This window comes from Budorcas taxicolor, chromosome 14 (genome assembly GCF_023091745.1).
Source record: "Budorcas taxicolor isolate Tak-1 chromosome 14, Takin1.1, whole genome shotgun sequence".
Lineage (NCBI taxonomy): Eukaryota > Metazoa > Chordata > Mammalia > Artiodactyla > Bovidae > Budorcas > Budorcas taxicolor.
The window spans coordinates 44,896,462-44,924,342 of record NC_068923.1 but is presented as its reverse complement, the minus strand read 5'-3'; the positions used below and the strand labels follow the sequence as shown (position 1 = coordinate 44,924,342).

Genomic DNA, 27,881 nt, shown 5'->3' with positions numbered 1-27,881 from the left:
ATAGTACAGAATTCCTCTGGCACATGACATCCAAAACAGGCTAATTTACACAGACAGAAAGTGGATTAGTGGTTACCTATGGCTAGGAAAATGAGGGGGTCAGGGAGTTGATATCTAAAGGATATGAAGTGTCTTTTTTGGTGATGAAAATATTCTAAAATTAGTGGTGTAGTGGTGACAGTTGCATTACTCTGTGAATATATTAAAAGCCACTTAATTGCATGCTTTAAAAAGATGAACTGTAGAATGTGTGAATTATATCCCGATAAAGCTGTTATTTCTTTAACTCAGTGTTAAATAGCGTCCTGTTAGAGAATGTTTATATTAATCAGCCAACAATTTCTTGTTGGTCACTACATTTTCAGCTCTCAGCATTGTGGGGTCAGCAGAAGGGTAAGTCATGGTCCAGCCCTCAAGGAGTCTACATTTTATTTGAGGAGAAATATTTGTGTGCAGGAAATAGTAAACAACATAAAACTGTATTTTTAGAGATTGAATTATACTGACTGTAATAGCTGAAGGAATTCAAGAATCAGAGACGGACTTTCCTGGCGATCCAGTGGTTAAGACTTCACCTTCCAGTGCAGGAGAGTATGGGTTTGATCCCTGGTGAGGGAGCTAAGATCCCACATGCCTCGTGGCCAATAAACCAAAACATAAAATAGAAGAAATATTGTAACAAATTCAATAGAGTTTTAAAATGGTCTGCATCAAAAAAAAAAAATCTTTAAAAAAAATCAGAGAAATCCATTAGACTTTGAAAGATGACAAGCTTTAGGAAAAATCTGTGGGGAAGTGAGTCTCATTAGACCTTGACTCAGGAATGGAAATGTGACTGGGGAGATATAATCATGTTCAAAAAAAAGACTAATAATGTTGAGGATATGGTGTAGATCAGTAAGACCAAATCCTACAGTCTGTGTGAGTAGATTCTAGTGCAATCTGAGACTGACTGAAAAATTATTAAAGTTAGCCTTGGAAGCCAGAGTTTTGTCCAATAAAGAAAAATGAGAAAATATTCTTATGCATGAAAAGCATATCAGTATTAAATGAGAGTTTAAAGAAGAAATACAATGATATATGAATGGAAGGAAGTAGGAGCCTAGAGCGGAGAAGGCAATGGCACCTCACTCCAGTACTCTTGCCTGGGAAATCCCACGGGTGGAGGAGCCTGGTAGGCTGCAGTCCATGGGGTTGCAAAGAGTCGGACACAACTGAGCGACTTCACTTTCACTTTTCACTTTCATGCGTTGAAGAAGGAAATGGCAACCCACTCCAGTGTTCTTGCCTGGAGAATCCCAGGGACGGGGGAGCCTGGTGGGCTGCTGTCTATGGGGTCGCACAGAGTCGGACACGACTGAAGTGACTTAGCAGCAGCAGCAGGAGCCTAGAGTGAGGCAACTAACTAGAAGTGTTTAGGGCGAAATTCCACACATGGACAGGGAGAGTGGATGTAGGAATGGAAAGTAAAGAAAAGGTTTATATAGTTCAAATGAAAAAATCATTCATTCATTCAACCAAAGACTTATTAAGCACTTCTTTTCATGTGAAGGCTGCTTGTGAAGTTCTAGAACAGTACAAGTACGTAATGTACATTACATTAATGCTTCCCTCAATTCTTTTACTACAGTTCTACTGGGGAGATGAGACACAAACACAGAAAGCAGCAATAAAGAAAGTCTTTAGGAACTGATGACCACCTTGATACAGGGATGAAAGTGCAGGATGAGTCAAAGATGGCAAGATGCTCAAGAGAATGATGAAACTGTTGGAGCATCAGCTGAAATGTTGGCAGTTTTATTAGTCTGAAGGGAAAAACCTAAAACCACACTCCATTAAGCCAGTTAAATGATTGATATAGTCAACAAGTAATTCCTAAGTGTCTATCATGCACCAGCCCAGGCAGAGTGTATACTGGGGAGGGAGACAGGATTTTCAAAACTCTGTTCTCTTGCAAGTTGATTCTCCTAAACCAAAAGGAGGAAATACTCTCTGATGAGAGATTAAAGAGACTCCGTAAGCAGAGTTGAATATCTCAACCAAAAGAATCAATACTTGGTTTACAGGTTTAATTTGGACAACAGAAATCCAAGAAAACATCCCAGTGATTTAGCCAACCATAACAGAATTGTTTCAAATATTTTTCTTGAGTGTATTGCTTCACCTGATAAGAGACAGGAAAAAGATAGAGGACTGAAACAGTTCACCACTCCTGTTCTGAGCTCTGGCACAAGTTCAGGGGAATCATAAAGGTAGTTGAGGCAGGCAAGCAATTTTTAGCAGCAGCCTATATTTAACATCTTTTTATTTTTCATTTTTTTCTTAATTGTGGAAAAGCCACTTAATTCTTTGTTGGCAGTGCAGATGGAATAGCATTTGCTTGCTTCTCAGAATCATCTCCAATCAAATGAGGTCATCTGGGTTTTGTGCACTTTTGAAAGTTTAAAATTCTCTATCTCCAGGGCTGGGTATCTCAAGCCATGGCTGGTGCTAGCTGGCTCAGAGTTACGTACATAATTTAATTTTTCCCTCAAATATTTCTACATTGCTAGAGCAATTTTTTTTAATTATTTATTATAATTGGAGGCTAATTACTTTACAATATTGTGGTGGTTTTTGCCATACATTGACATGAATCAGCCACAGGTGTACATGTGTCTCCCCACCCCGAAACCCCCTCCCACCTCCCTCCTCATTCCATCCCTCTGGGTTGTCCCAGTGCACCAGCTTTGAGTGCACTAGGGCAAATTTGACCAGAGTTTTTACTTACAAAATATAGAATAAGTGGCACTTCCCTGGTGGTTCAATGGCTAAGACTACCCTCCCAATTCAGAAGACCTGGGGGTTCAGTCCCTGGTTCAGGGGGTTGTTCAGAGAACTAGATCCCCCATGCCACAACTAAGAGTTCACATGCCACAACTAAAAATCCCACATACCACAATGAAGATTGCGTGCAGCCAAATAAAAATATTTTTTTAAAGAATATAAAATAAGTAATTCTGGAAAACATTGATTTGACTTCCAAATAAGTAAGATGTTTCCAAATATCAAAGTAAAGCAGAAAAGTATAAAGGAAATGATTGATAGCCCTGACTTCATTAAATATATTAAAGGAGTATTTAGAATGGGAAAAATGCCTGTGACATGCTGTTATATCAAAAATAAATAAATAAAAGCCAGCATGGACACATAGCAAAGTAAACCTAAAGCAAATGAAAAGACAACCCTCAGAATGGAAGAAAATATTTTCAAATGAAGAGACTAACAAGAATGTAATCTCCAAAATAGACAAACAGCTCACGAAACTCAATGTCAACAAACAACCTAATCAAAAAATGGGCTCAAGACCTAGAGACATTTTTTCCAAAGACGATATACAGACAGCCAAGAGGCAAAGGAAAAGATGCTCAACATCACTAATTATCAGAGAAATTCAAATTAAATGATGTATCATCTCACACATGTCAAAGCGGCCATCATCAAAACATCTACAAACCATAAAGGCTGGAGATGATATAGATAAAAGGGAACCTTCCTACATAGTTGGTGGAAATATAAATTGGTACAGTCGCTCTGGAGAACAGTATTAAGGCTCCTTAAAAAAACTAAAATAGAGCTACCATATGATCCAGCAATCCCACTCTTAGACATATACCCAGATAAAACCATAATTCAAAAATATACATGTACCCCAGCATTCATTGGAGCACCATTTACAATAGCCAGGACATGGAAGCAATCTGAATGTCCATCAACACAGGAATGGAAAAAGATGATGTGGTACATATATACAATGGAATATTATTCAGCCATAAAAAGGAATAAAACAATGCCACTTGCAGCAATATAGATGGACCTAGAGATTGCCACACTGAGTGAAGCCAGAAAAGAACAAATATCATTTATATAACATCAGTTATGTATAATAATGATATATAATATCATTTATATGTGGAATCTTTAAAACATGGTAGACATAAACCTATTTATAAAACAGAGTCACAGATGTAGAAAACAAACTTATGGTTACCAAGGGGGATTGGAGACCGGCAACTGATAAATTGGGAAATTGGAATTGACATATACACACTATAATATATAAACAGATAACTAATAAGCTACTGTATACAACAGGGAACTCTACTCAGTACTTTGTAATAACCTATATGGAAACAGAATTTTAGAAAGAGTGGATATGTATAAAAGCATTACTGATTAACTGTCGTATAGCAGAAACTAACAATATTGTAAAGCAACTATACTCCAATAAAAATAAATTTAAAAAAAAATTTTAAATAACTTTTACACTTATTAAAACCTGAAAAAAAACCAGCATGGACACTATAATTTCCATGTTGTAAAATCTATATTTGAGATACATATACATGAGAAATATACTAAATACTAAAAAATTATGATTTTTTCTTATTTTTTAAATTTTCCATATTTTCTATATTAAACAGAACCCAAAATGACATGTTTTAAACAAATTTAACCCAGTCAAAACTGAATAGTTTCATTCTCAAACTAAACTCATTTATGCTTGAGTCATATATTCCTGCAGGTATTTTAAAATCGGGCTTTCCTTGTGGCGCAGCTGTTAAAGAATCTGCTTGCAATGTGGGAGACCTGGGTTAGATCCCTGGGTTGGGAAGATCCCCTGGAGAAGGAAAAGGCTACCCACCTCAGTATTCTGGCCTGGAGAATTCCGTGTACTATATAGACCATGTGGTCACAAAGAGTCAGACATGACTGAGTGACTTTCACTTTCGCTTCATTTTAAAGTCAGTGACCAAAGAAAGAAAGCAAGGGTTTGTGAGAACATGATCCATGGGAAAATTGGGACAAGAATGCTCTGAAATGGAAAGTTCTTCCAGACTTTGAAGAGGCATAATATATAGGTGGATCTAATTTGGTCCTTTAACAGAACGGTAGCCAAAAGGAGGGAGGGAAAGAGAGAAAGAGAAAAAAACACTTCTTTAATGTCCCAGGTGGATCTGCTGTCATCCACTGTGAAACTTCATACTTTCAGGCCCAGCCTGATTACGCTGGAAAACCAACTCCATTTCCACGCTCCTAGCCATCTACAATAGGCACTAAGGATGGCTAATCCTGGTGCCAAAACCTGGCATGTGATTCAGGGTAGTATGTAATTGGTGGTGGTGGTGTTAATGAGTTGCTAAGTCATGCCTGACTCTTTGCAATCCCATGGACTGTAGCATGCCAGGCTCCTCTGTCCATGGGATTCTCCAGGCAAGAATACTGGAGTGGGTAGCCATGGCCTTTTCCAGGGGATCTTCCCAACCCAGGGATCGAACCTGTATCTCTTATATCTCCTGAATTGTCAGGCGGGTTCTTTACAATTGGGATTCTCTGGTGGCTCAGACGGTAAAGTGTCTACCCGCAATGCCAGAGACCCGGGTTCAATCCCTGGGTCAGGAAAATCCCCTGGAGAAGGAAATGGCAACCCACTCCAGTATTCTTGCCTGGGAAATCCCATGGACAGAGGAACCTGGTGGGCTACAGTCCATGGGGTCACAAAGAGTCGGACACAATTGAGCAACTTCACTTTCACTTTTCTTTACCATTAGAAGGAAGCCCCTCGTTTTGTCTTACTGGAAATTAAAGGTAAAAACCAATATAAACCCTCAAATGTAGGTGTGAAACTCAAAAGTTTCGGTTAAGAAATGTATCACTAAAAATAGTATAAACTTTTTAAGGAAGAGAATTTAAGTTTTTGTATAAAATAGACCAAAGGTTGGGGAATAAATAAGTAACTGAGAGGGTTACTAACTCCAGACCAAACTTCTAATAAGTTCAGTTGAGTAAGCAAATAAGTCTTTGTTCTTAACGGTATAATAAAAAACAGTTCATAGATCTGCATTTGTAAAAAGTCTCTGATTTTGTCCACTCCCATCCCTTTTAATTGCAATATTTTAATTTTTCTCCCAGTCTTTTAGTACCTTTAACTCCTTATATTCTCCTATCCTTCTCACCCTCTCCAGTCTTCTCTTTAATCCTCTGCATCCTCCAACCAAGCTCTTTCTTCCTTTTAATTCAATTCATAATGTCTTATACATAGCATGCTCTATATTAATGTTTGTTCACTTTAATTAAACTGAAAGCCATTGCATCCATCGTGCTCCACTATTCAACATTTGAGAGTGTTTTGGGCACTGTTTATACAGGCAGTGTTTATACAGGCAGTCTTCACTTTTCTGGCATGGAAATGTATGACTATAGCAGTGACCATGCAAACTGAAGCCATAAAAATCTATCTTGATAACTAATGTGGAAAATTAATTTTTTTCTATGATCTTTATGTATTTTTGTCAAAAGATTAAATACTTTCTTACTCTGTTGTAATCATGTAAGAGATTGACCAAAAATAGTGAAACTAACACTTATTACACTGTAATTTAAAACATTAAAGATACTGATAATTAAATGTCTTATTTCTTTGTAAAAATCTTTATCACAGGTTGTTTGGATAGTGCTTCTCATTATAAAACGTACAACATGAGGTGAGCATCATTTTTTAACACTCTGGAAAACTGTAATACTCCTTTCTTAGTTTTGATCAGATTCCAGTATTTTTTTCCTTTCCTTGTGCTTTCGATGTCAAAAAATATCTGCAAGAGTTGCTTTAATGTGAAATGTTGACAGCGTTGTTTTTTCTGGAACAACTTCCTCCTTTCCATTACAACCATTTCCCTCATTTATGTCAGTGAGTTTGTCTTCACTTAGTTCCTCAAGCTACCTAAGATAGTGTCCATATTCCTGTAGTCAGCTATTTAATTGCAATGTTTTAATTTTTCTGCCAGCCTTTTAGTACCTTTAACTCCTTATATTCTCCTTTCCTTCTCACCCTCCCCAGTCTTCTCTTTAATCCTCTGCATCCTACAACCAAGCTCTTTTTCCCTTTTAATTCAATTCATAATGTCTTATACATAGCATGCTCTATATTATAGAGCATGGAGTTATACACTAACTCCATAATATACTCCATAATGGAGTTATACTGTAACTATAGTATACTATAACTATAACTCCATTTACATTTGATTCATATTTCCCTTCTGCATTATCTGCATTATTGCTTCACTTTAAGCCTTGTTGGCCAATTTCGCTCTTACCATATCCATTTTTGCAAAATGCCACATGAGTTTTTTCACCGGAAGACAAGGGAGCAACACAGCTACACACTTTGCTGTCTGTGTGTGAACCGAGTAAACACACGCACAGTGGCCAGTCACACACCCACAGACTTTAAGACAAGTGGCACAATTTGTCACAGGTCTTGATGCACAGCTATAATTTACATAGTGGTTTATAGAGTTAAGACCTAGCACTAGTAACAAATTTGAACTGTACTTGGAGGACTGCTATTATTTAACTAAACCATGGTTACTGAAATTTGTGTATATCAGAGCCATGCAGAGTGAAGATGCCTATACTTTCTTTTTGTAGGTTAATGATTCTTACGTAGTAGATTTTAACAATGCCACCAAGTCAGTCCTGGCCTCTACTCTGTTGCTGCTAAGTCACTTCAGTTGTGTCTGACTCTGTGCAACCCCATAGACGGCAGCCCACCAGGCTCCCCCGTCCCTGGGATTCTCCAGGCAAGAACACTGGAGTGGATTTCCATTTCCTTCTCCAATGCATGAAAGTGAAAAGTGAAAGTGAAGTCGCTCAGTCGTATCCGACTCCTAGCGACCCCATGGACTGCAGCCTACCAGGCTCCTCTGTCCATGGCATTTTCCAGGCAAGAGTACTGGAGTGGGGACCTGATTAAATACAACCAACCATTGTTATTAGGCTATCTCAGTACAAAAATTCTAGAACTGTGAAGTGGTTTTATTTAAGGAAAAAAGTAATGCAGCTAACGTAATACAAAATATTTCAAATGTTTATATCTCTTAATAGAAAATATAGATTAATAGATAACATTTTTCAATAGTCACCTGCCCTGTTAGACTGGCCAGTCTCTGAGAGGTTCTCAGTATAAATTAATTAAGTATAAAAATAACTAGATTTGCATATGATTTTCCAGTTCTCCATCATTCATCATCATTCGTTGCTTCCAAGCTATTACTTAGTTACCATATTGTATTTAAGGAGCTTCTCACAGTGTGACATTGAATACATTATACATTAAGCTCCCTTTTTAAAAACTTCCCTGGGAACGCTCTCCTGCTGTAATTCATTCTCCAATTATTGCATCATAAAATAACTCCTTTGTGTCAAGATGCACCCACTTGGGTGCTCCAACTCTTTTCTACCATAAATAGTTTTACTCCACTCCAGTCTTGGTGAGAACCTTCTTCAGCTTGACTGGTGACTGTGCTGTTCCTTTGACCTCAGTTATAACAGCTAGTTCTCCCAGCATGCACTTCACTCAATATGTGCTTGTTATTTTTAGGTCTTCTTTTTGTAAATATAAATTTATTTATTTTAATTGGAGGCTAATTACTTTACAATATTGTATTGGTTTTGCCATACATCAACATGAATCCACCACGGGTATACATGTGTTCCCATCCTGAACCCCCCTCCCACCTCTCTCCCCATACCATACCTCTGGGTCATCCCAGTGCACCATCCCCGAGCACCCTGTATCATGCATCGAACCTGGACTGGCGATTTGTTTCACATACGATAATATACATGTTTCAATGCCATTCTCCCAAACCATCCCACCCTCACCCTCTCCCACAGAGTCCAAAAGACTACTCTACACATCTGTGTCTCTTTTGCTGTCTCGCATACAGGGTTATCATGACCATCTTTCTAAATTCCATATGTGTGCGTTAGTATACTGTATTGGTGTTTTTCTTTCTGGCTTACTTCACTCCGTATAACAGGCTCCAGTTTTGTCTACCTCATTAGAACTGATTCAAATGTATTCTTTGTAATAGTTTTAGGTCGTCTGTAGTGATTCTAGAAGAAAAATAATGGAAAAAAATTTTAAGCTGCCTTTATAAAGGCCAGCACCACTGATCCTAAAAACAGTGTCACATTCCAGGTTGCCATAGAGTTCTAAGAAAGCAACATCCAACCAACTAAAATCCAAAAACAATGAAAAGGGGGAACTCTCGGGCCTAACCTTCTCTTACCACACAAATACTTTCATAATTGCAAATTTTTTCTTTGAATTTAACTAAAGTTTATTTGGTGAATTCTGGCATATGTTCAGTTCAGTCACTCAGTTGTGTCTGACTTTTTGTGACCCCACGGACTGCAGCCAGGCTTTCCTGTCCATCACCAACTCCCAGAGCTTGCTCAAACTCATGTCCATCAAGTCAGTGATGCCATCCAACCATCTCATCCTCTGTTGTCCCCTTCTCCTCCTGCCTTCCATCTTTCCCAGCGTCAGGGTCTTTTCCAGTGAGTCAGTTCTTCACATTAGGTAGCCAAAGTATTGGAGCTTCAGCTTCAGCATCAGTCCTTCCAATGAATATTCAAGACTGATTTCCTGAATTCTGATTCTGATTCTGGTACATGACATGCATCTCTTTATGTGGAAGCCAAAGCAGTCTTGATAGGTACCAAATAGATTCATTCTTTGTCTCTCTTCATCAAGTTCAGAAATTCCATAACCTAATACCAACATATCACTTTCCTAGCAGAATGTTATACTCAGAACTGTACCTTTTATCTTAAAATCCATCTCAGCAAAGTATTTTTAAGTGAATTGATGGAGGTGAGTGTAGTACCTAAAGACTGCCACAATGAGGCGTGTGGAACATGGTTTTGTGACTGGCTTTCAGGTCATGACTACTTAAATCTTCCTTGTAAGCAACAATAGTAGTCAAGAAATTAAACTTGGAAAACCAGGAAGGAACTCGATTAGTAGGTATCTCCTTTCCTGTGTGTATGGATGGTGGGAATTGATTGCTAAAAAGAGTCCCACATGTTAGAAGGAAAGCACGCCCCAATGTTCTTTATCATTTGTTAGAGTATGATAGACAGTCACATGATCATCTTTTAAGTATGATAGTATGATTATGTTAGAGTATGATAGAATGCCACATGATCATTTTTTTCCTAGAAATATCACCTAAACATACAAGAAACCATCTACAGCCATTATGTAAAGCACTGAAGAAAGAGGTTTCTTAATTTTCCTATTCAGCTCTGAACATCATCACATTGTGATCATTCTCATTTTGTCTGACCAGATGGAGAATGGCTGCAATTCTTAGAGTTATAAAAATCACAAATATAGCATATGCAAAACAATGACACCCTGTTTACTTGTCAGAGGAAGAACATGTTCCAGCACATCTCAAATATTAAATCCACTCCAGAAAAGAATGCTAGGAAACAGCTTCCTTATTTAATACATCATTTGGAAATGAAGAAATTTAAAACAAAGCCATGTTCAGTTTAGTCACTCAGTCGTGTCCGACTCTTTGCGACCCCATGAATCACAGCACGCCAGGCCTCCCTGTCCATCACCAACTCCCAGAGTTCACTCAGACTCGCGTCCATCGAGTCGGTGATGCCATCCAGCCATCTCATCCTCTGTCGTCCCCTTCTCCTCCTTTCCCCAATCCCTCCCAGCATCAGAGTCTTTTCCGATGAGTCAGCTCTTTGCAGGAGGTGGCCAAAGTACTGGAGTTTCAGCTTTAGCTGATCATTCCTTCCAAAGAACACCCAAAATATATAAAAACACTTGACAGTTATAATAAAAAGTGATAAATTGTTTTAAAATGAGGTTTTAGTAGAATATTCCCAAACTCATTCTATGTGGCCACCATCACCTTGATACCAAAACCAGACAAAATTACAAAAAAAGAAAATTACTGACCAATATCACTGATGAACATAGACACAAAAGTATTCAACAAAATACTAGGAAGCCAATTCCAACAATATGTTAAAAAGATCATACACTGAGAACAACTGGGATTTATCCCAGGGATGCAAGGACTCAATATATATAAATCAATCAATATTATACACCATATTAACAAATTAAAGAATAAAAACCGTTTGATCATCTTAATAGAGCAGAAAAAGCTTTTGACAAAATTCAACAAACATTTATAATAAAAGCTCTCCAGAAAGTGGGCCTAAAGGGAACCCACATCAGCAAAATAAAGGCCGTATATGACAAACCCACAGCAAACCTTATTCTCAATGGTGAAAAGCTGAAAGCATTTACTCTAAGATCAGCAACAAGCAAGGAGCTCCACTCTCACCACTTTTACTCAGCATAGTCTTGGAAGTTTTGACACGACAAGGAAAGAAAAAATAAATAATAGGAATCCAAATTGGAAAGAAGAAGTTATCTTTGCAGATAGCATGATATTATACACAGGAACTCCTAATGATGCCATCAGCAAACTACTAGGGCTAATGAATGAATTTAGTAAAATCTCAGGATACAAAATTAATATACAGAAATATCTTGCATTCCTATACACTAACAATGAAAGATCAGAAAGAGAAATTCAGGAAATAATCCCATTTACCATTGCAACAAAAAGAATAAAATACCTAGGAATAAAGAATAAAATACCTAGGAATAAACCTACCTATGCTAAAGCTGAAACTCCAGTACTTTGGCCACCTCATGTGAAGAGTTGACACATTGGAAAAGACTGATGCTGGGAGGGATTGGGGAAAGGAGGAGAAGGGGACGACAGAGGATGAGATGGCTGCATGGCATCACTGACTCGATGGACGCGAGTCTGAGTGAACTCCGGGAGTTGGTGATGGACAGGGAGGCCTGGCGTGCTGCGATTCATGGGGTCGCAAAGAGTCGGACATGGCTGAGGGACTGAACTGAACTGAACTGAAGGAGGCAAAAGACCTGTACATAGAAAACACATAAGACACTGATGAAAGAAATCAAAGATGACATGAATTGATGGAGAAATATACCATGTTCTTGGAGTGGAAGAATATTATGAAAATGACTACGACCCAAAGCTATCTACAGATTGAATGCAATCCCTATCAAACAACCAATGGCATTTTTCACAGAACTAAAACAAAAAAAAGTTACAATTTATATGGAAACACAGAAGTCTCCAAATAGCCAAATGAGTCTTAAGACAAATGGAGCTAGAGAAATCAGGCTCCCTGACTTCAGACTACATACAAAGCTGCAGTAATGAAGAGAGTATAGTACTGGCACAAAAATAGAAATATAGATCAGTACAACATGATAGAAAGCCCAGAGATAAACACACACCTGTAGCCACCTAATCTATGACAAAGGAGGCAAGAATATACAAGGGAGAAAACACAATGACTTCGTAAGTGGTGCTGGGAAAACTAGAAAGCAACATGTAAAAGAATGAAATCAGAACATTCCCTACCACCATGTTCTTTACTGTTTTGGTCCCTCGGTCCTGTCTGACTCTCTGTGACCCCATGGACTGTAGCGTGCCATGTTCTTCTGTCCATGGGATTTCCCAGACAAGAATTCTGGAGTGGGTTGCCATTTCCTTCTCCAGGGGATCTTCCCAGCGCAAAGATCAAATGCATGTCTCCTACTTGGCAGGCAAATTCTTTATCACTGAGCCACATGAAATGCCTCCCTAATACCATACACAGAAATAAATTCAAGATGGATTAAAGCCCTGAATGTAAGGCCAGATGCTATAAAACCCATAGAGGAAAACATAGGCAGAACACTTTTTGACATAAATCACAGCAAGACCTTTTTTGACCCACCTCTTTGAGTAATAAAAACCAAAATTAACGAATGGGACTTAATTAAACCTAAAAGCTTTTGCACAGCAAAGGAAACCATAAACAAGCTGAAAATACAAGCCTCAGAATGGGAGAAAATATTTGCAAACAAAGCAAATGACAAAGGATTAATCTCGTAAATATACAAGCAGTTCATGCAACTAAATATAAAAAAAACAACCCAAATGAAAGATGGGCAGAATATCTAGATATACACTTCTCCAAAGACATAGATATGGTCAACAAACACACGAAAAGATTCTCAACATCACTAATTATCAGAGAAATGCAAATCAAAACTGCAATGAGACATCACCTCACACTGGTCAGAGTGGCCAAAATAAAAAAATCTACCAAGAATAAATGCAGGAGAGGGTGTGGGGAAAAGTGTTGGTGGGAGTATGAATTGATACAGCCATTATGGAAAACAATATTAAGTTTTCCCAAAAAAATAAACATAGAACTACCATTTGACCCAGCAATCCCACTCCTGGGCATATATTCAAAGAAAACCGTAATTCAAGAAGATACACGAGCCCTCATGTTCACTGCAACATTACTTACAATTACTAGGACATAACATAAATAGGAAGCAACATAACTGTCCATCAACAGAGGAACGGATAAAGGAGATATAGTACATATATACTATGGAATATTACTCAGCCATAAAAAGGAACATAATTGGTCATTTGTAGAGACATGGATAGACCTAGAGAGTGTCATGAAGAGGGAAGTCAGAAAGAGAAAAACAAATATTGTGTGTTAACACATATCTATGGAATCTAGAAAAGTGGTATAAATGATCAATCCCATTTGCAAAGTAGAAATAAAGACAGATGGAGAGACCAAATGTATGGCTACCAAGGGAAAGGTAGGGGGAGGAATGGGCTGACTGGGATTGACACATATACACTATTGATACTATGTATAAAAAGATGACTAATGAGAACACGTTGTACAGCACAGGGAACTCTGGTTAATGTACTGAAGTGACCTGAATGGGAAGGAAGTCCAAAGGGACAGTTCAGTTCAGTCGCTCAGTGGTGTCCGACTCTGCAACCCCATGAACTGCAGCACGCCCGGCCTTCCTGTCCATCACCAACTCCCAAAGGGACAGGATTTATGTATACGTATGGCTGATCCATTTTGCTGTACAGCAGAGCCTAATACAGTATTGTATACTCTGATAAAAATTAATCTAAAAAATAAAATAATTGAGTTTTTAAGCACAATTCAGTGATTAAGACAGCAGACAGGCAAAAATTTTAGTAAGAATATAGCTGACAAAAACAGTGTAATTAATAGGTGTAATCTAATAAACACATATAGAACACACATCCAGTGACTAGAGAATGCATATTGTTTTCAAGCACCATTGAAACATTTGCAAAAATTGACTAAATACTAGGCCGAAAGCAAGGTCAAGAGATACCAAAGATCACATAGATCATCTCCTCTGGCTACAATGCAGTTGTTAGAAATTATTTATAAAAATATGACTTTAAAAAAGCTCACATAAAAAAGATGGTTAATTTACATGATTTAAAATATACAGACATTTACAAATAACTCATAATTTAAAGAAATCAAGGAAATTTTTCAATATTTACAACTGAATGGAAGCAAAACTATTATATACCAAAACATATAAAATGTAGCTAATGTACTACTGAAGAGGAATTTATAATTTTAAATAAATATATTAGAAAAAGAATAAAGATGCCCTTAATGAGCTAAGCTTTCAACTCTTAAGAAATGAGAAAAAGAGTCAGTGAAAGAAAGAATAAAGAGCAGAAACCAATGAAACAAATTAAAGATACATCTTCCCCTCTATACCTTTATTTTGTATTTTATTCCTTTCTGCTGTAGGCCTAGATGGTTTACTCCCCAAATAATAGAGTAATAACTCTGATACCAAAACTATGTCTATCTTACTCAAAAATACAGATGTAAATATTAGCAACCTAAATCCAGCCAACATAATATCAGTGTATATCATAACCTAGTGGGCTTAACCCAGAAATAGAGGGATGATTTAATGTTAGAAAGTTACTTACTGAAATTGACCATAACAACATGATTATGTTACTATATGAGGAAAGATTATTTGTTAAAATTCAATATCAATTAATGGCAAAAAAGAACAACCTAATATAGAACAGAACATCTGTCATGTACTCAACCTCAGTTTCAAAATTAACATAAATGGAGAAGAGTCAATAATAGCCAAGATAATTTTGAAATGGAACTGAATGTGGGAGACATTCAATGAGACTCAGCAGAGTCTAGGTAAATCATGATGTGGTTTTGGTGAATAGATATAAACCAAAATGCAATAGAACAATTCTTCCCTTGAAAGAAAACCTGATACTCAACAGAGGTGACATACTAACTTACTGGGGGAAAGACAACTCATCCAAGTGAGTACAGGAGAGCCATTGGCCTTCCATAATAGAAACATTAATGAATAAATCTGAACTGAACATCATGTAAAAAATCATTTCTAGCAGTTTTAAGGTCTTTAAAAAGAAACTTTAAAATAGATATTTGAAGAAAATACAAGGTAATAGCTTTATAATCTTAAAACAGAGATGGGTTCTTAAGTAACACATATGAATTTAAGGGTAATAAAATTGAAAACTTACATACAACAAGGACATGAACATAAGCAATTAGCCGCAAGAAAGGAAGATGATCATGACACACATAACCAAATGAAGATTAATATTCAGAATATAAGAATGAGAGTTTAATAGAAAAAATAGGCAATAATATGAGTGAGCAATTCCTAGAATGGCCTATCATTATATAAATGTTGTTCAATATAAATTGTAATCAGGGAAATATGAAGTAAACAACTAAACATATTTTCATACCCATTAACTTTTTTCATTGAAAGCTTAACAAAACCAAGGGTTGGCAAGTTGTAGAGAAATGGGAATTCTCATTACTGATAATGAAAATATTTGCTGATTTAGACAGAAAATGGCAACATTTAGTGAAGTGCAAGGCACAGAAATCCATGACCTAGCAAGTTATTCCTAGATTTATATCATAAAGAAACTTTGACACATGTCTAGGAAAAATGTTCAGGAATGTTCACTGCCAATCTTGTAACACTGAAATATCAGAAACAACATAACCATCCATCAGCAAAATAAGGGATAGATATAGTGTGCATTTGCCTATAATGGAATTCCATATAATAGTTAAAAATGAATAAATCATCAACTTAATAAGTGTCAAAATATAATATTGGAGAGAAAAGCAAACTGAAGATTGGCATATCATATCATTATCTCATTTACATGAAATTTCAAAGCATACACATATTATATATTGTTCATGAATCCACATGTATGTACTAGATTAGAAAATCATACGCAGAAATGATAATGGCAAATTGAGGATACTTATTAAAGGAGGGAGGAAAATGGGACCTAAGAGTGATTTAAAAAAAGGGGGAGCTCTAGTTTCACCTATAATGTCTTGATTTTCTCTTCAAAAGATTCGATAAATACAACAAGATGTAATGGATGTAATTTCTTTGTATTTTTTCTATTTGCCTAAAATAGTGATTCTTTTAAAAGGAAGTTAGTAGTATTTTCTCCAATACAAAAGCATGGCAGTCAATTGCGTTGGAGGAAGAGAAGGCAGAATAAAATGAGAAGGCCCACATGCAAGTGTCCAGCATAATCTAGTGTTTAATGTGCTGGAGAAGGAAATGGCAACCCACTCCAGTAATCTTGCCTGGAAAATCCCATGGACAGAGGAGCCTGGTAGGCTGCGGTCCACGGGGTCACTAGAGTCAGACACGACTGAGCAACTTCACTTTCACTTTTCCCTTTCATGCATTGGAGAAGGAAATGGCAACCCACTCCAGTGTTCTTGCCTGGAGAATCCCAGGGACGGGGGAGCCTGATGGGCTGCCGTCTAAGGGATCGCACAGAGTTGGACACGACTGAAGTGACTTAGCAGTAGCAGCAGCAATGTGCTGACATGTAGCACATTTTCTGTGCTTGGAAGAGGTGAGACTTCCCTAGTTTGGACTGAGACAAACAAGCCATGGATCCCAGTGTTATGAGAGAAAGGAGAGAAATTACAACTTTTCCTATCCCTTCATTCCTGCCTTGCTGCTCCACATTCTTTTCATCTCTTCTTCCTCTCTAGAGTGGCATGGAAAACCACAACCCTCTAATGTTAAGGGAGAAAAGTTAGCTAATCATATGACTCTGTCTCTGCCATCCCACCAGCAGACTTCCTCCAAGCTTTGGCAGACCTCCTTTTATTAGAGGAAAACAAAATTCCAGGGTATGTACAATTGATCACATACCAGGAACTTTCCTCTAGTTTGAGATATTGGACTGTTAATAGAAATTCAAGCACATATGAAAGTTCTACCGAAGTTATTTGGCCAGCAAATTATTGAGTCTTCAAGGAGAACAAAAGAGAATTGTATTAACAATGTTTATCAACTTGTATTAATTTATAAGTATTTAAATTATATTTAATAAAATAGTATTTAACTCATTTCTTATGTTCTTGAATATATTCCTGTATTTTCAGTATTATTTCTAATATAGTGATACTTTCTCATAATAGATTGCATTATTGGATTGCTACTCTCTATTAACAGAATTCTCACTGTATAAATACAGAATGCTACTTATGATTGGTTCAGAAATTCTACATACCTGGATGTAAAGGAAAATTGAAACTTTTAAGTATTTAAATTTTCCAAAGCAAGATATAATTTAAGAATTATTTGATTTTGAATTATTTTAATATGGTAAAATTCTAACAATCCAAATGGATATAAAATGAGAAGTGGTAATCTTTCCCATACATTGTCCCCCAGGCCCCCTCCCCAAAGCCAGCCATTGTTACAAATATTCTAAATGTTTGTCTAAGGTACTTTATAAATAGAAAAACATGCATCAAAAAGGACTTATTTTAAAAGTCCGTTCCATAGGAATGGTACTTCAAAATATTTGTATTCTTAACTTGATATAGCATATTTAATGCTTTTCTATTTGAGGCCAAATAGTACAGAATCTTCAAGCCTGTCATCAGTCACACAGAAGCAACATTTCAAAGGAACCATTGTAAAGGTGACACAATAAATAATTGTTAAACTCTTTGTAGAAAAGTCACGAAAGAACAGAGTGTCCATGCAGTAAGTTCCAAAACTTGAGTCTGCTACTCATTACACATAAACAATTAAGTGGCACATATAACTATCCTGTGTTGTGATGTATCATGTAAGAATATAAAAATATTTAGGTAATTGTTTTGTCCACAACTGAATGGAGTCTTAAAAAGAACTGATCATATATAAATTGCTGCTTTCTTAATCATCCTAAACTTTAGCCAGATCTTAAATATTATAAGAGGCTGCCCGATTAATCTGTTTTGCACCCTTGCTAAAATGTTATCAGAAATAGTTTGAGACAGAAGTCTCAAGAAAGAACATGTGATGTCAAATTATAGCTCATATTAGCTTGTTACTTTTTAACTCAATATGTTTAGTATTTCCCATAGATAGAAAATATTTCTCATATTATTTTTTGAAATCTTTATTTGGGATTGATTTGTAAGAAACATGTCACCTCTGTCTTATAGGCTCTTCTAACATATAGGAGTGACCCAACCATGAGAAAAACATTGAATCATCTGTATTTCTATATCATGCCTGTGTTTAACGTCGATGGATACCATTTTAGCTGGACCAATGTAAGTCACTTTGCCTATCCAACTGAAAAAAACATGGAAAATTGTCCTAAAGCAGGAAGGATGCTTGGTGGGCAGCCAGCCTAGTACTTCCAGAGCTATGAAAGATTTCCACTCCCTTCCCCAGCACAGCATCAGCCTTCTGATTTTGTTTATATATGTGTGTCTTTTGCATATGATTTCATGTTTAAAAAAAGATGTCTCCTTTCAAATAAATTATGAAAAATCACTTGTCTAGTCCAGCTTATTCAATTTTGCCTGTGAAGAAATGAGGCCAAGAGAAACTAAGAGAGAAGTCTGTGGCAGGAATTGGACCATGAACCTGGGTGTCCAGTGCTCATCTTGTCCTCTTCTCACTCCATGGATTTATTTATTCTTGGAGGAAATCCCCCACCCTTCACTGCTGTGATTCATTCCCTGAAGAACTACTAAAATGCATGGGGATAACCTCTTAACTGTTAATTCAGCACCTCTTTTCTTTTAATTACATCTAGGATCGATTTTGGAGAAAAACAAGGTCAAGGAACTCAAGGTTTCACTGCCGTGGAGTGGATGCCAATCGAAACTGGAGGGTAAAATGGTGTGGTATGTTGGGGACTAATTGGGATCCGGATTCAGAGGTATCCATCGCGTTCACTCTCAAAAATGATGAGCCCATTAGGGCTCCGATGTAACACTGATGTCTGTGTGTATGTGGAAACCTCCTATGTTATGCACTGTAGCTGTAATTCACAAAAGAAAATGAAAACATTTTCGTAAAGGATTCAAATCTGGCAACCTCATCCTAAAAATTGAAAATTAAAACACAGACATAAAAGCAGAAAACTAAGAAATATTTGTCATTCAGAAACTAAAACAGGAAATGTGGTTTGTGGTATAAATCCAGTCAACGTAATTTGTCCTTTCACTGAGAGTAATGCTGACCCTGTCTTCATCTGTCTATGGTGATCACAGCTGCCAAATCCTTGTCTAGAATCTACCAACCTGCCAATCATACACTGATTAGGCATTCATTTGGTGAATATATTTCCAATACATTCCATGTTTCGTGACAGTAACCTTTTAAATAAGGAGAGGATGTCATTTTAAGAAAGGAAACTCTTGTGGCAAAATAAAGAAGCAGGCAGATAGCAAAAGAGAGAAACAGAAAATTAGCCACAGCTAGCGTAGAAGAGGCAAAACTTGACCTCATCCCATCTTGGGTTTTCAGCTGGGGCTCTTAAACAGAAAGACAGATTAACAAGGAAAAACAGTTTATTAATGGGCTCTGCACAGGATACATGGGAGAAAGTTCATGAAAAGTAACTCGAAGTGGCAACTTAGAACACCAACTTATACAGAGTCTTCAAAGAAGAGCAATAAACTTGTAGAGAAACAATAGGACAAAGGAAAACAGTTTTAAGTTTCCAAGGGCTGCCAACTGTGGGAAATAATTATATGAGAAGAAACTCAAGCAGGAAGGCTTGTTTGCAGATTTCTCTGGTGCTGTCTCTGGGCTAAAGGTCTGTCTCCAGTAGGAGAATTTATATCCTGTCTTTAGGCAGAAAAGCGGAAGGTGAACAGAACTTCTCCTGCATTTGCTGCTGCTCAATTGCCTTGGACTCAAATTAATGTTTATGTCAAAGAGGCATATTTGGGGGCAAGCGACATATTCTGGATTACTTTGCTAGGTATCCTAGTTGGCAACAGCGGGGAGGGAAACAAGTGTAAGCCACATGGAGTTGTAAAGAGCTACCCTTTCTCAGAGTCCTTCCAAATACAGACCAGAGCGTTGTGCAATAGTATGTCTCACGAGAGTCTCTTAGAAATGAAGCTCATCAGTCTTTCCTTCTGTGAGGCTTTGGTTCGGTATCAGATGCCACTCTTCCCATCCCCACCAGCAGCAGGCAGGATAACTGGGTGTGCTTGAGATTCCTCCCACAGAACATTCTTTAATCCATTAGAACTGGCAAACCAGAATATGGCAAAGCAGAAAGAATATGGTTTAGAATATCACAGAGAGATGGCTTGCCTGGTGGCTCAGGCGGTAAAGAATCTGCAAACTCGGGGAGACCCGAGTTTGACCCCTGGGTCAGGAAGATCCCCTGGAGAAGGCTACCCACTCCAGTATTCTTGCCTGGGAAATCCCACGGACAGAGCAGCCTGGCGGCTACAGTCCATGGGGTTGCAGAGTCGATAGACTGAGCGACTCAACACTTGCACTTCACTTTCACGGTTTCATTCTACTATCATTAGCAGACTGATTTGGGTGATTTTCTCCAATCTACCAAATTAGTAATAATAATAATACCCACCTCATTAGGTTCTTAAAGGAATTAAAGGACTTAACATACGTTTAATGATGATTCGGTCCTAGCTTCAAACAGGGGTCTACATCTTAGTGACCCAACCATTCTTCCCCACCTTCCAGAACACTCAGTTCACCTCTGAGCCTCAGGTCAGTTGTTTGTAAAACTACCTCTTTCCTTCAGGGGAGTGTTGTGGTGATGAGCCATGAGATAAGCTTTAAAGTATTTGCACTTATGAGAGAAAGAAAAGTATTACATAAATACTATACAGTGGGGACTTCTCTGGTAATCCAGCGCTTAAGACTTTGCCTTCCAATATGTGTTCAACCCCTGGTCAGGGAGCTAAGACCCATATGCCTCACAGCCAAAAAACAGACATAAAACAAAAGCAATATTGTAACAAATTCAATAAAGACACCAAAAAAAAAAATCTTTTAAAAAATACTATAAAGTGATAACTATTGATGGCTATTTAGATTTAAAATTTTTTTTCCTTCAAGCAGGACTGAGAAAGCAAACTTGTTCATATTAACTCCCTGAGATCACTAACTTTTAAAAATTCCCTTTTTTCCATCTCTCGGGAACTTTTTGCAAGCTCATACCTACGTGTGCTGTTTCAGTAGCTGCCAGGTGCCCGCATCCACAGGCATGTCATGGCCAAGATGCCCACAATCACCTGAGTGAGCATCCAGGATAGTAACTGAGTCAAGTCACACTAGCAGGCGAGCCAGCTCTGCAGGGTAAAGCTAGACTCTTGTTTATACCCAGTTACAAAGAAGCGGCTCGCTTCCCTGTGCTTCCTCCTTTCTCCAGCCTGCTTCCTTCAGCCATGTACCTTCTTTGTTCCAAACTACAGTCCCAGCTGGAATTCCTTTGATTCTCCCCCTGTTTGAATCATTCTGATACTTTCCATGAGTTGGCACTCATGATGTGCAGGGGATTTTGTCAAATGTCAGTGACAAAATGACCCTGATGGACCTTTGTAGGTGACGCAGGAATGCAGATGTGGCTGGGCCTTCCTCCCCACCAAGGTCTCCCGAGTGGATTCAGCTGATCTGAACCGCAGGCAGCTGCGGCTTTCTCCCTCACAGCATCTAATCCATCTCCTTCACTGAGGGAACCACTCGTAGATCAACGGCATCGTAGTACATAAAATCAAATCCCTAAGTGAACCTCCAAATATATATCTGTAATATTATTGATATAGAAAAGCCCAGGACCGGTGAAAACACTATCAAGTCAGCACTGAACTGACAACAACCAGTATTTCTTTCTCTCAAATTACTGAGTCTCAGACTTAAAGAGGAGAACATGAAACTGTGGTTTTATCATGAAAAAAATCTGTAGACATGCATAGAACAGTCTGAATACAATGTGGAAAAGACAGCTTAGAGCATATACATGGAAATAGGTATACCTGTCCAATACTTGTGCTTCCCTGGTGGCTCAAACGGTAAAAAATCCTGCAATACAGGAGAGCCAGGTTCAATCCCTGGTTCAGGAAGATCCCCTGGAGAAGGGAATGGCTACCCACTCCAGTATTCTTGCCTGGAGAATTTCATGCACAGAGGAGTCCATGTGTGGCAAAGAGTCAGACATGACTGAGTGACTAATACTTTCACTTCAAATACTTTAGAGCCCCCCCACCCCAGGGGCTTTCAGGCTATAAAATAAATATCACTCTTCTGAAAGTCCAGCAGAGGGACTTAACAAGGCAGAGTAGTGTAGGAACCAAGAATAAATTTCATTCATTCATTTGCCAAAGTTAATTGAGCACATACACTCTCTTAGACATTGTGTTGTTTTTTCCTTCCTCTATGCACTCTTTTTTAGAGAATACTGTGAGTACATAATTTTTCAAATTGCAATAAATCCAGGAGAAAACCAAAGGGTTTGGATGAATCCCATACTAAGCTTTAATCTGTGAATAATTCAAGTGTTGCCTACATGTAAATTACTATTAGGACAACATACAGATGGGAAAACATGTTTGCAAATCATATATCTGATTAGGAACTCAGAATATTAAAAGAACTCTTACAAGTCAACAATAAAAAGATGACCCAATTTTAAACACACAAATGATCTGAACAGACATTTCTCCAAAGAAGATATACAAATTGGAATAAGCACATAAAAAAATGCTCAACATCATTAGCCATGAGGACCCATTAAGATGGCTAAACAACCCTCAAAATGGGAGAAAATATTATAAAATGAAGCAACTGAAAAAGGATTAACCTCCAAAATATACAAGCAGCTCTTGCAGCTTAATATCAAAACACCAAAAAAAAAAAAAAAAAAAAAACAATCAAAAAATGGATAGAAGACCTAAACAGATACTTCTCCAGAAAGACATACAGGTAGCCAACAAACACATGAATATATGCTCAACATCACTAATCAGTACAGAAATGCAAAATAAAACTATAATGAGGTATCACCTCACACCAATCACAATGGCCATCATCAAAAAATCTACAAATAATAAATGCTGGAGAGGGTGTAGAGAAAAGGGAACCTTCATGTACTGTTGGTGGGAATGTAAATTGATACAGCCACTATGGAGAACAGTGGAGAAGGGAATGGCAACCCACTCCAGTATTCTTGCCTAGAGAATCCCATGGGCAGAGGAGCTTGGCGGGCTACAGTCCATGGGGTCACAAAGAGTCGGACACAACTGAAGCGACTTAGCACCCATGGAGAACAGTACAGAGGTTCCTTAGAAAGCTAAAAACAGAACTACCATATGACCCAGAAATCCCATTTCTGGGCATTTACCCTGCAAATATCATAGTTTGAAAAGACACATGTACCCCAGCAACAGGTCAATGGGTAAAGAAGATTTTTCATATAAATATGCATGTGTGTGTGGAAAATTCTGAAAGAGATGGGAATACCAGACCACCTGACCTGCCTCTTGAGAAACCTATATGCAGGTTAGGAAGCAACAGTTAGAACTGGACATGGGACAACAGACTGGTTCCAAATAGGAAAAGGAGTATGTCAAGGCTGTATATTGTCACCCTGCTTATTTAACTTCTATGCAGAGTATATCATGAGAAATGCTGGGTTGGAAGAAGCACAAGCTGGAATCAAGATTGCCAGGAGAAATATCAATAACCTTAGATATCAATAACCTTAGATATCAATAACCTTAGATATCAATAACCTTAGATGACACCACCCTTATGGCAGAAAGTGAAGAGGAACTAAAAAGCCTCTTGCTGAAAATGAAGGAGGAGAGTGAAAAAGTTGGCTTAAAGCTCAACATTCAGAAAACGAAGATCATGGCATCTGGTCCCATCACTTCATGGGAAATAGATGGGGAAACAGTGGAAACAGTGTCAGACTTTATTTTGGGGGGCTCCAAAATCACTGCAGATGGTAATTGCAGCTGTGAAATTAAAAGACGCTTACTCCTTGGAAGGAAAGTTATGACCAACCTAGATAGAATATTAAAAAGCAGAGACATTACTTTGCCAACAAAGATCCGTCTAGTCAAGGCTATGGTATTTCCAGTAGTCATGTATGGATGTGAGAATTGGACTGTGAAGAAAGCTGAGCACCAAAGAATTGATGCTTTTGAACTGTGGTGTTGGAGAAGACTCTTGAGAGTCCCTTGGACTGCAAGGAAATCCAACCAGTCCATCCTAAAGGAGATCAGTCCTGGGTGTTTATTGGAAGGACTGATGCTGAGGCTGAAACTCCAATACTTTGGCCACCTCATGTGAAGAGTTGACTCATTGGAAAAGACTCTGATGCTGGGAGGGATTGGGGGCAGGAGAAGAAGGGGACGACAGAGGATGAGATGGCTGGATGGCATCACTGACTCGATGGACATGAGTTTGGGTGACCTCCAGGAGTTGGTGATGGACAGGGAGGCCTGGCGTGCTGCGATTCATGGGGTCACAAAGAGTTGGACATGACTGAGTGACTGAACTGAACTGATATATATATATATATGTGATAGAATATTACTCAGCCATAAAAAGGAATGAAATTGAGTGATTTGTAGTGATGTGGATGGACCTAGAGTCTGTCATACAGTGTCAGTCACTACTATGTGTGAAACAGATAACTAGTGGGAAGCTGCTATACAGCACAGGGAGCTCAGCTTGGTGCTCTGTGATAACCTAGAGGGGTGGGATGGGGGTATGGGAGGGAGGCTCAAGAAGGAAGGAATATATGTATACATATGGCTGCCTTGCAGTATATATGTATTCATACATTCACGTTGTTGTATACCAGAAACTAATACAACATTGTTAAGCAAACATACTTCATTTTTTTTAAGATGGCTATAATAATAAAAAAAAAAAAAGCATAGCAAGTATTAGTGAGGGTAAAACTGGAACACTCAATACTTGATGGTGGGGATGTAAATGATGTGGCCACTTTGGAAAAAACGTTTTAATAGTTTCTCAAAAGTTAAACACAGAGTAGCCATATGACCTAGCAATTCTGCTCCTAGGTATATACCCATGAGAAATGAAAACACACATCCATAAAATAACTCATACATGAATGCTACATGAAATTAACTAGTTACAAAACAACAAATATTGTATGATTCCATTTATATATATATAAATGTCCAGAATAGACAAACCCATAGACAGAGAGTAGATAATTGGTTGCCAAGACTGACAGAGAGGGGGTAGTGACTGTAATGGGTAAGGGTTTTGGGGGGGAGATGATGAAAATGTTTTTTAATTAGATAGTGGTAGTGATCATGAATATGCTAAAATTCATTTAACTGTATACTTAAAAAGAGTGGATTTTATGGGATGTAATTATAGCTCAATAAAACTGTTAAAGAATTTTAATTATCATTTAGGATGAAATTAGGCACATACTAAAACATATCTACTCTTTTTAGCAGACTCCATTACCTAATATTGTAAATTACATGTCATATGGAGAAAACCACGTTTTGTAGGAGCCCAATCACATATGCACCTCTCCACATATGCCCTTCTCCTCCCAACAACCCCTCATTCTATCAAAATAAGAGAGGTATATTTTGACGGAGCAAATATTTTGACACATCACCTGAGATGAAAAGGGAAACGGCCACTTAGTGGCTGTTCTCAGCCAATGGCTGTGAAAGTACAAGAGAAGGTCACTGGGTGGCTTTCTGAGAATTTCTTCAGCTGAAGGGCTTTAGTTTTTAGAGAGCTGTTCTAGCTGAGAACCTGGGTTGCACTGCTACCAAGACATAGGAAACTTCAAAGGACTGGGGCTAGGAGAGGGAAAGAAAAGAGAGGCAATGTTGCTAGGATATCTAGAAAGGGGTTTGGAATGCCAAGTTATCTAATGAGAATTTTAATTAAATTTTGCTGTGAAGTATGTAAATTGTCTTCAGTATGTATTCCATAACCACCACCATTGTTCAAATTCAGCACCATCTACTTCACTTACTAAGGCTTTGTGGAACTGGGTCTGCTGTCTGGGGCTATGAGCAAGTGCTGAGTCTGCCCTCCAGGTAAGCTCAGGGAGAGACTATTCCACATCGAATGTTTCAGAGGCATGGAACACACAATAGGAGTGCAAGTGAATTTACACCATCAGAGATGTACAGACAAGAGTTGGATAATTCTGAGTGAAGAGTGATGGATTAAATGTCAACTAGCTGATCAAACTAGACCCTTGAGATTCCAGCTACCTCTGTGAATGGTGATTCTAATATGTTCTGTGTGCTATGTGCTAAGTCGCTTCATTCATACCCGACTCTTTGCAACCTTAGGGACTATAGCCTGCCAGGCACCAGTGTCCATGGGATTCTCCAGGCAAGAATACTACATTGGCAGTCAGGTTCTTTACCACTAGCACTGTCTAGGTAAATCCAATTGATTTTTAAAACTGGAGGATAATCACTTAACAATGTTGTGTTGGTTTCTGCTATACAATAATGATAATCAGTCATACACACACACACACACACATATATATATCCCCTCCCTCTGGGGATATTAGACCATTCATTCACTAGATCATTCAGAATGACCTAAATCAAATTCCTTGCAATTATACAGTAGAAGTGACAAATAGATTCAAGGGATTACATCTGACTGAGTGACTGAAGAACTAAAAATGCAAAAAGGCAAAATGGTTGTCTGAGGAGGCCTTACAAATAGCTGAGAAAAGGAGAGAAGCTAAAGGCAAAGGAGAAAAGGAAAGATACACCCATTTGAATGCAAAGTTCCAGAGAACAGCAAGGAGACATAAAAAAGCCTTCCTCAGTGATCAGTGCAAAGAAATAGAGGAAAACGATAGAATGGAAAAGACTAGCGATCTCTTCAAGAAAATTAGAGATACCAAGGGAACATTTCATGCAAAGATAGGCACAATAAAGGACAGAAATGGTATGGACCTAACAGAAACAGAAGATATTAAGAAGAGGTGGCAAGAATACACAGAAGAACTATACAAAAAAGATCTTCATGACCCAGAAAACCACGATGGTGTGATCACTCACCTAGAGCCAGACATCCTGGAATGCAAAGTCAAGGGGACCTTAGGAAGCACCACTATGAACAAAGCTAGTGGAGGTGATGGAATTCCAGTTGAGCTATTTCAGATCCTAAAAGATGATGCTGTGAGAGTGCTGCACTCAATATGCCAGCAAATTTGGAAAACTCAGCAGTGGCCACAGGACTGGAAGTGGTCAGTTTTCATTCCAATCCCATAGAAGGGCAGTGCCAAAGAATGTCAAACTACCACACAACTGCACTCATCTCACACTCTAGCAAAGTAACACTCAAAATTCCCCAAGCCAGGCTTCAACAGTGTGTGAACGATGAACTTCCAGATGTTCAATCTGGATTTAGAAAAGGCAAAGGAACCAGAGATCAAATTCCCATATCTGTTGGATCATCGAAACAGCAAGAGAGTTCCAGAAAAACATCTATTTCTGCTTTATTGATTATGCCAAATCCTTTGACTGTGTAGATCACAGCAAATTGTGGAAAATTCTTCAAGAGATGGAAATACCAGACCACCTTACCTGCCTCCTGAGAAATCTGTATGCAGGTCAAGAGGCAACAGTTAGAACCAGTCATGGAACAACAGACTGGTTCCAAATTGGGAAAGTGAAAGTGAAAAAAAGTGAACTCGCTCAGTTGTGTCTGACTCTTTGTGACCCCGTGG

At 38.1% G+C, this 27,881-nt stretch overlaps 1 protein-coding gene across 1 annotated transcript in view; it reads left to right on the top strand.

Moving 5' to 3' along the window:
- Positions 1-27,881, top strand: part of CPA6 (carboxypeptidase A6) — a 300,719-nt gene that overhangs the window by 234,052 nt on the left and 38,786 nt on the right. The window contains exons 7-8 of the mRNA XM_052651924.1: positions 18,334-18,444; positions 18,936-19,026. Coding sequence (XP_052507884.1) covers positions 18,334-18,444; positions 18,936-19,026 — 202 coding nt within the window. The remainder of the gene's footprint in view (positions 1-18,333; positions 18,445-18,935; positions 19,027-27,881) is intronic.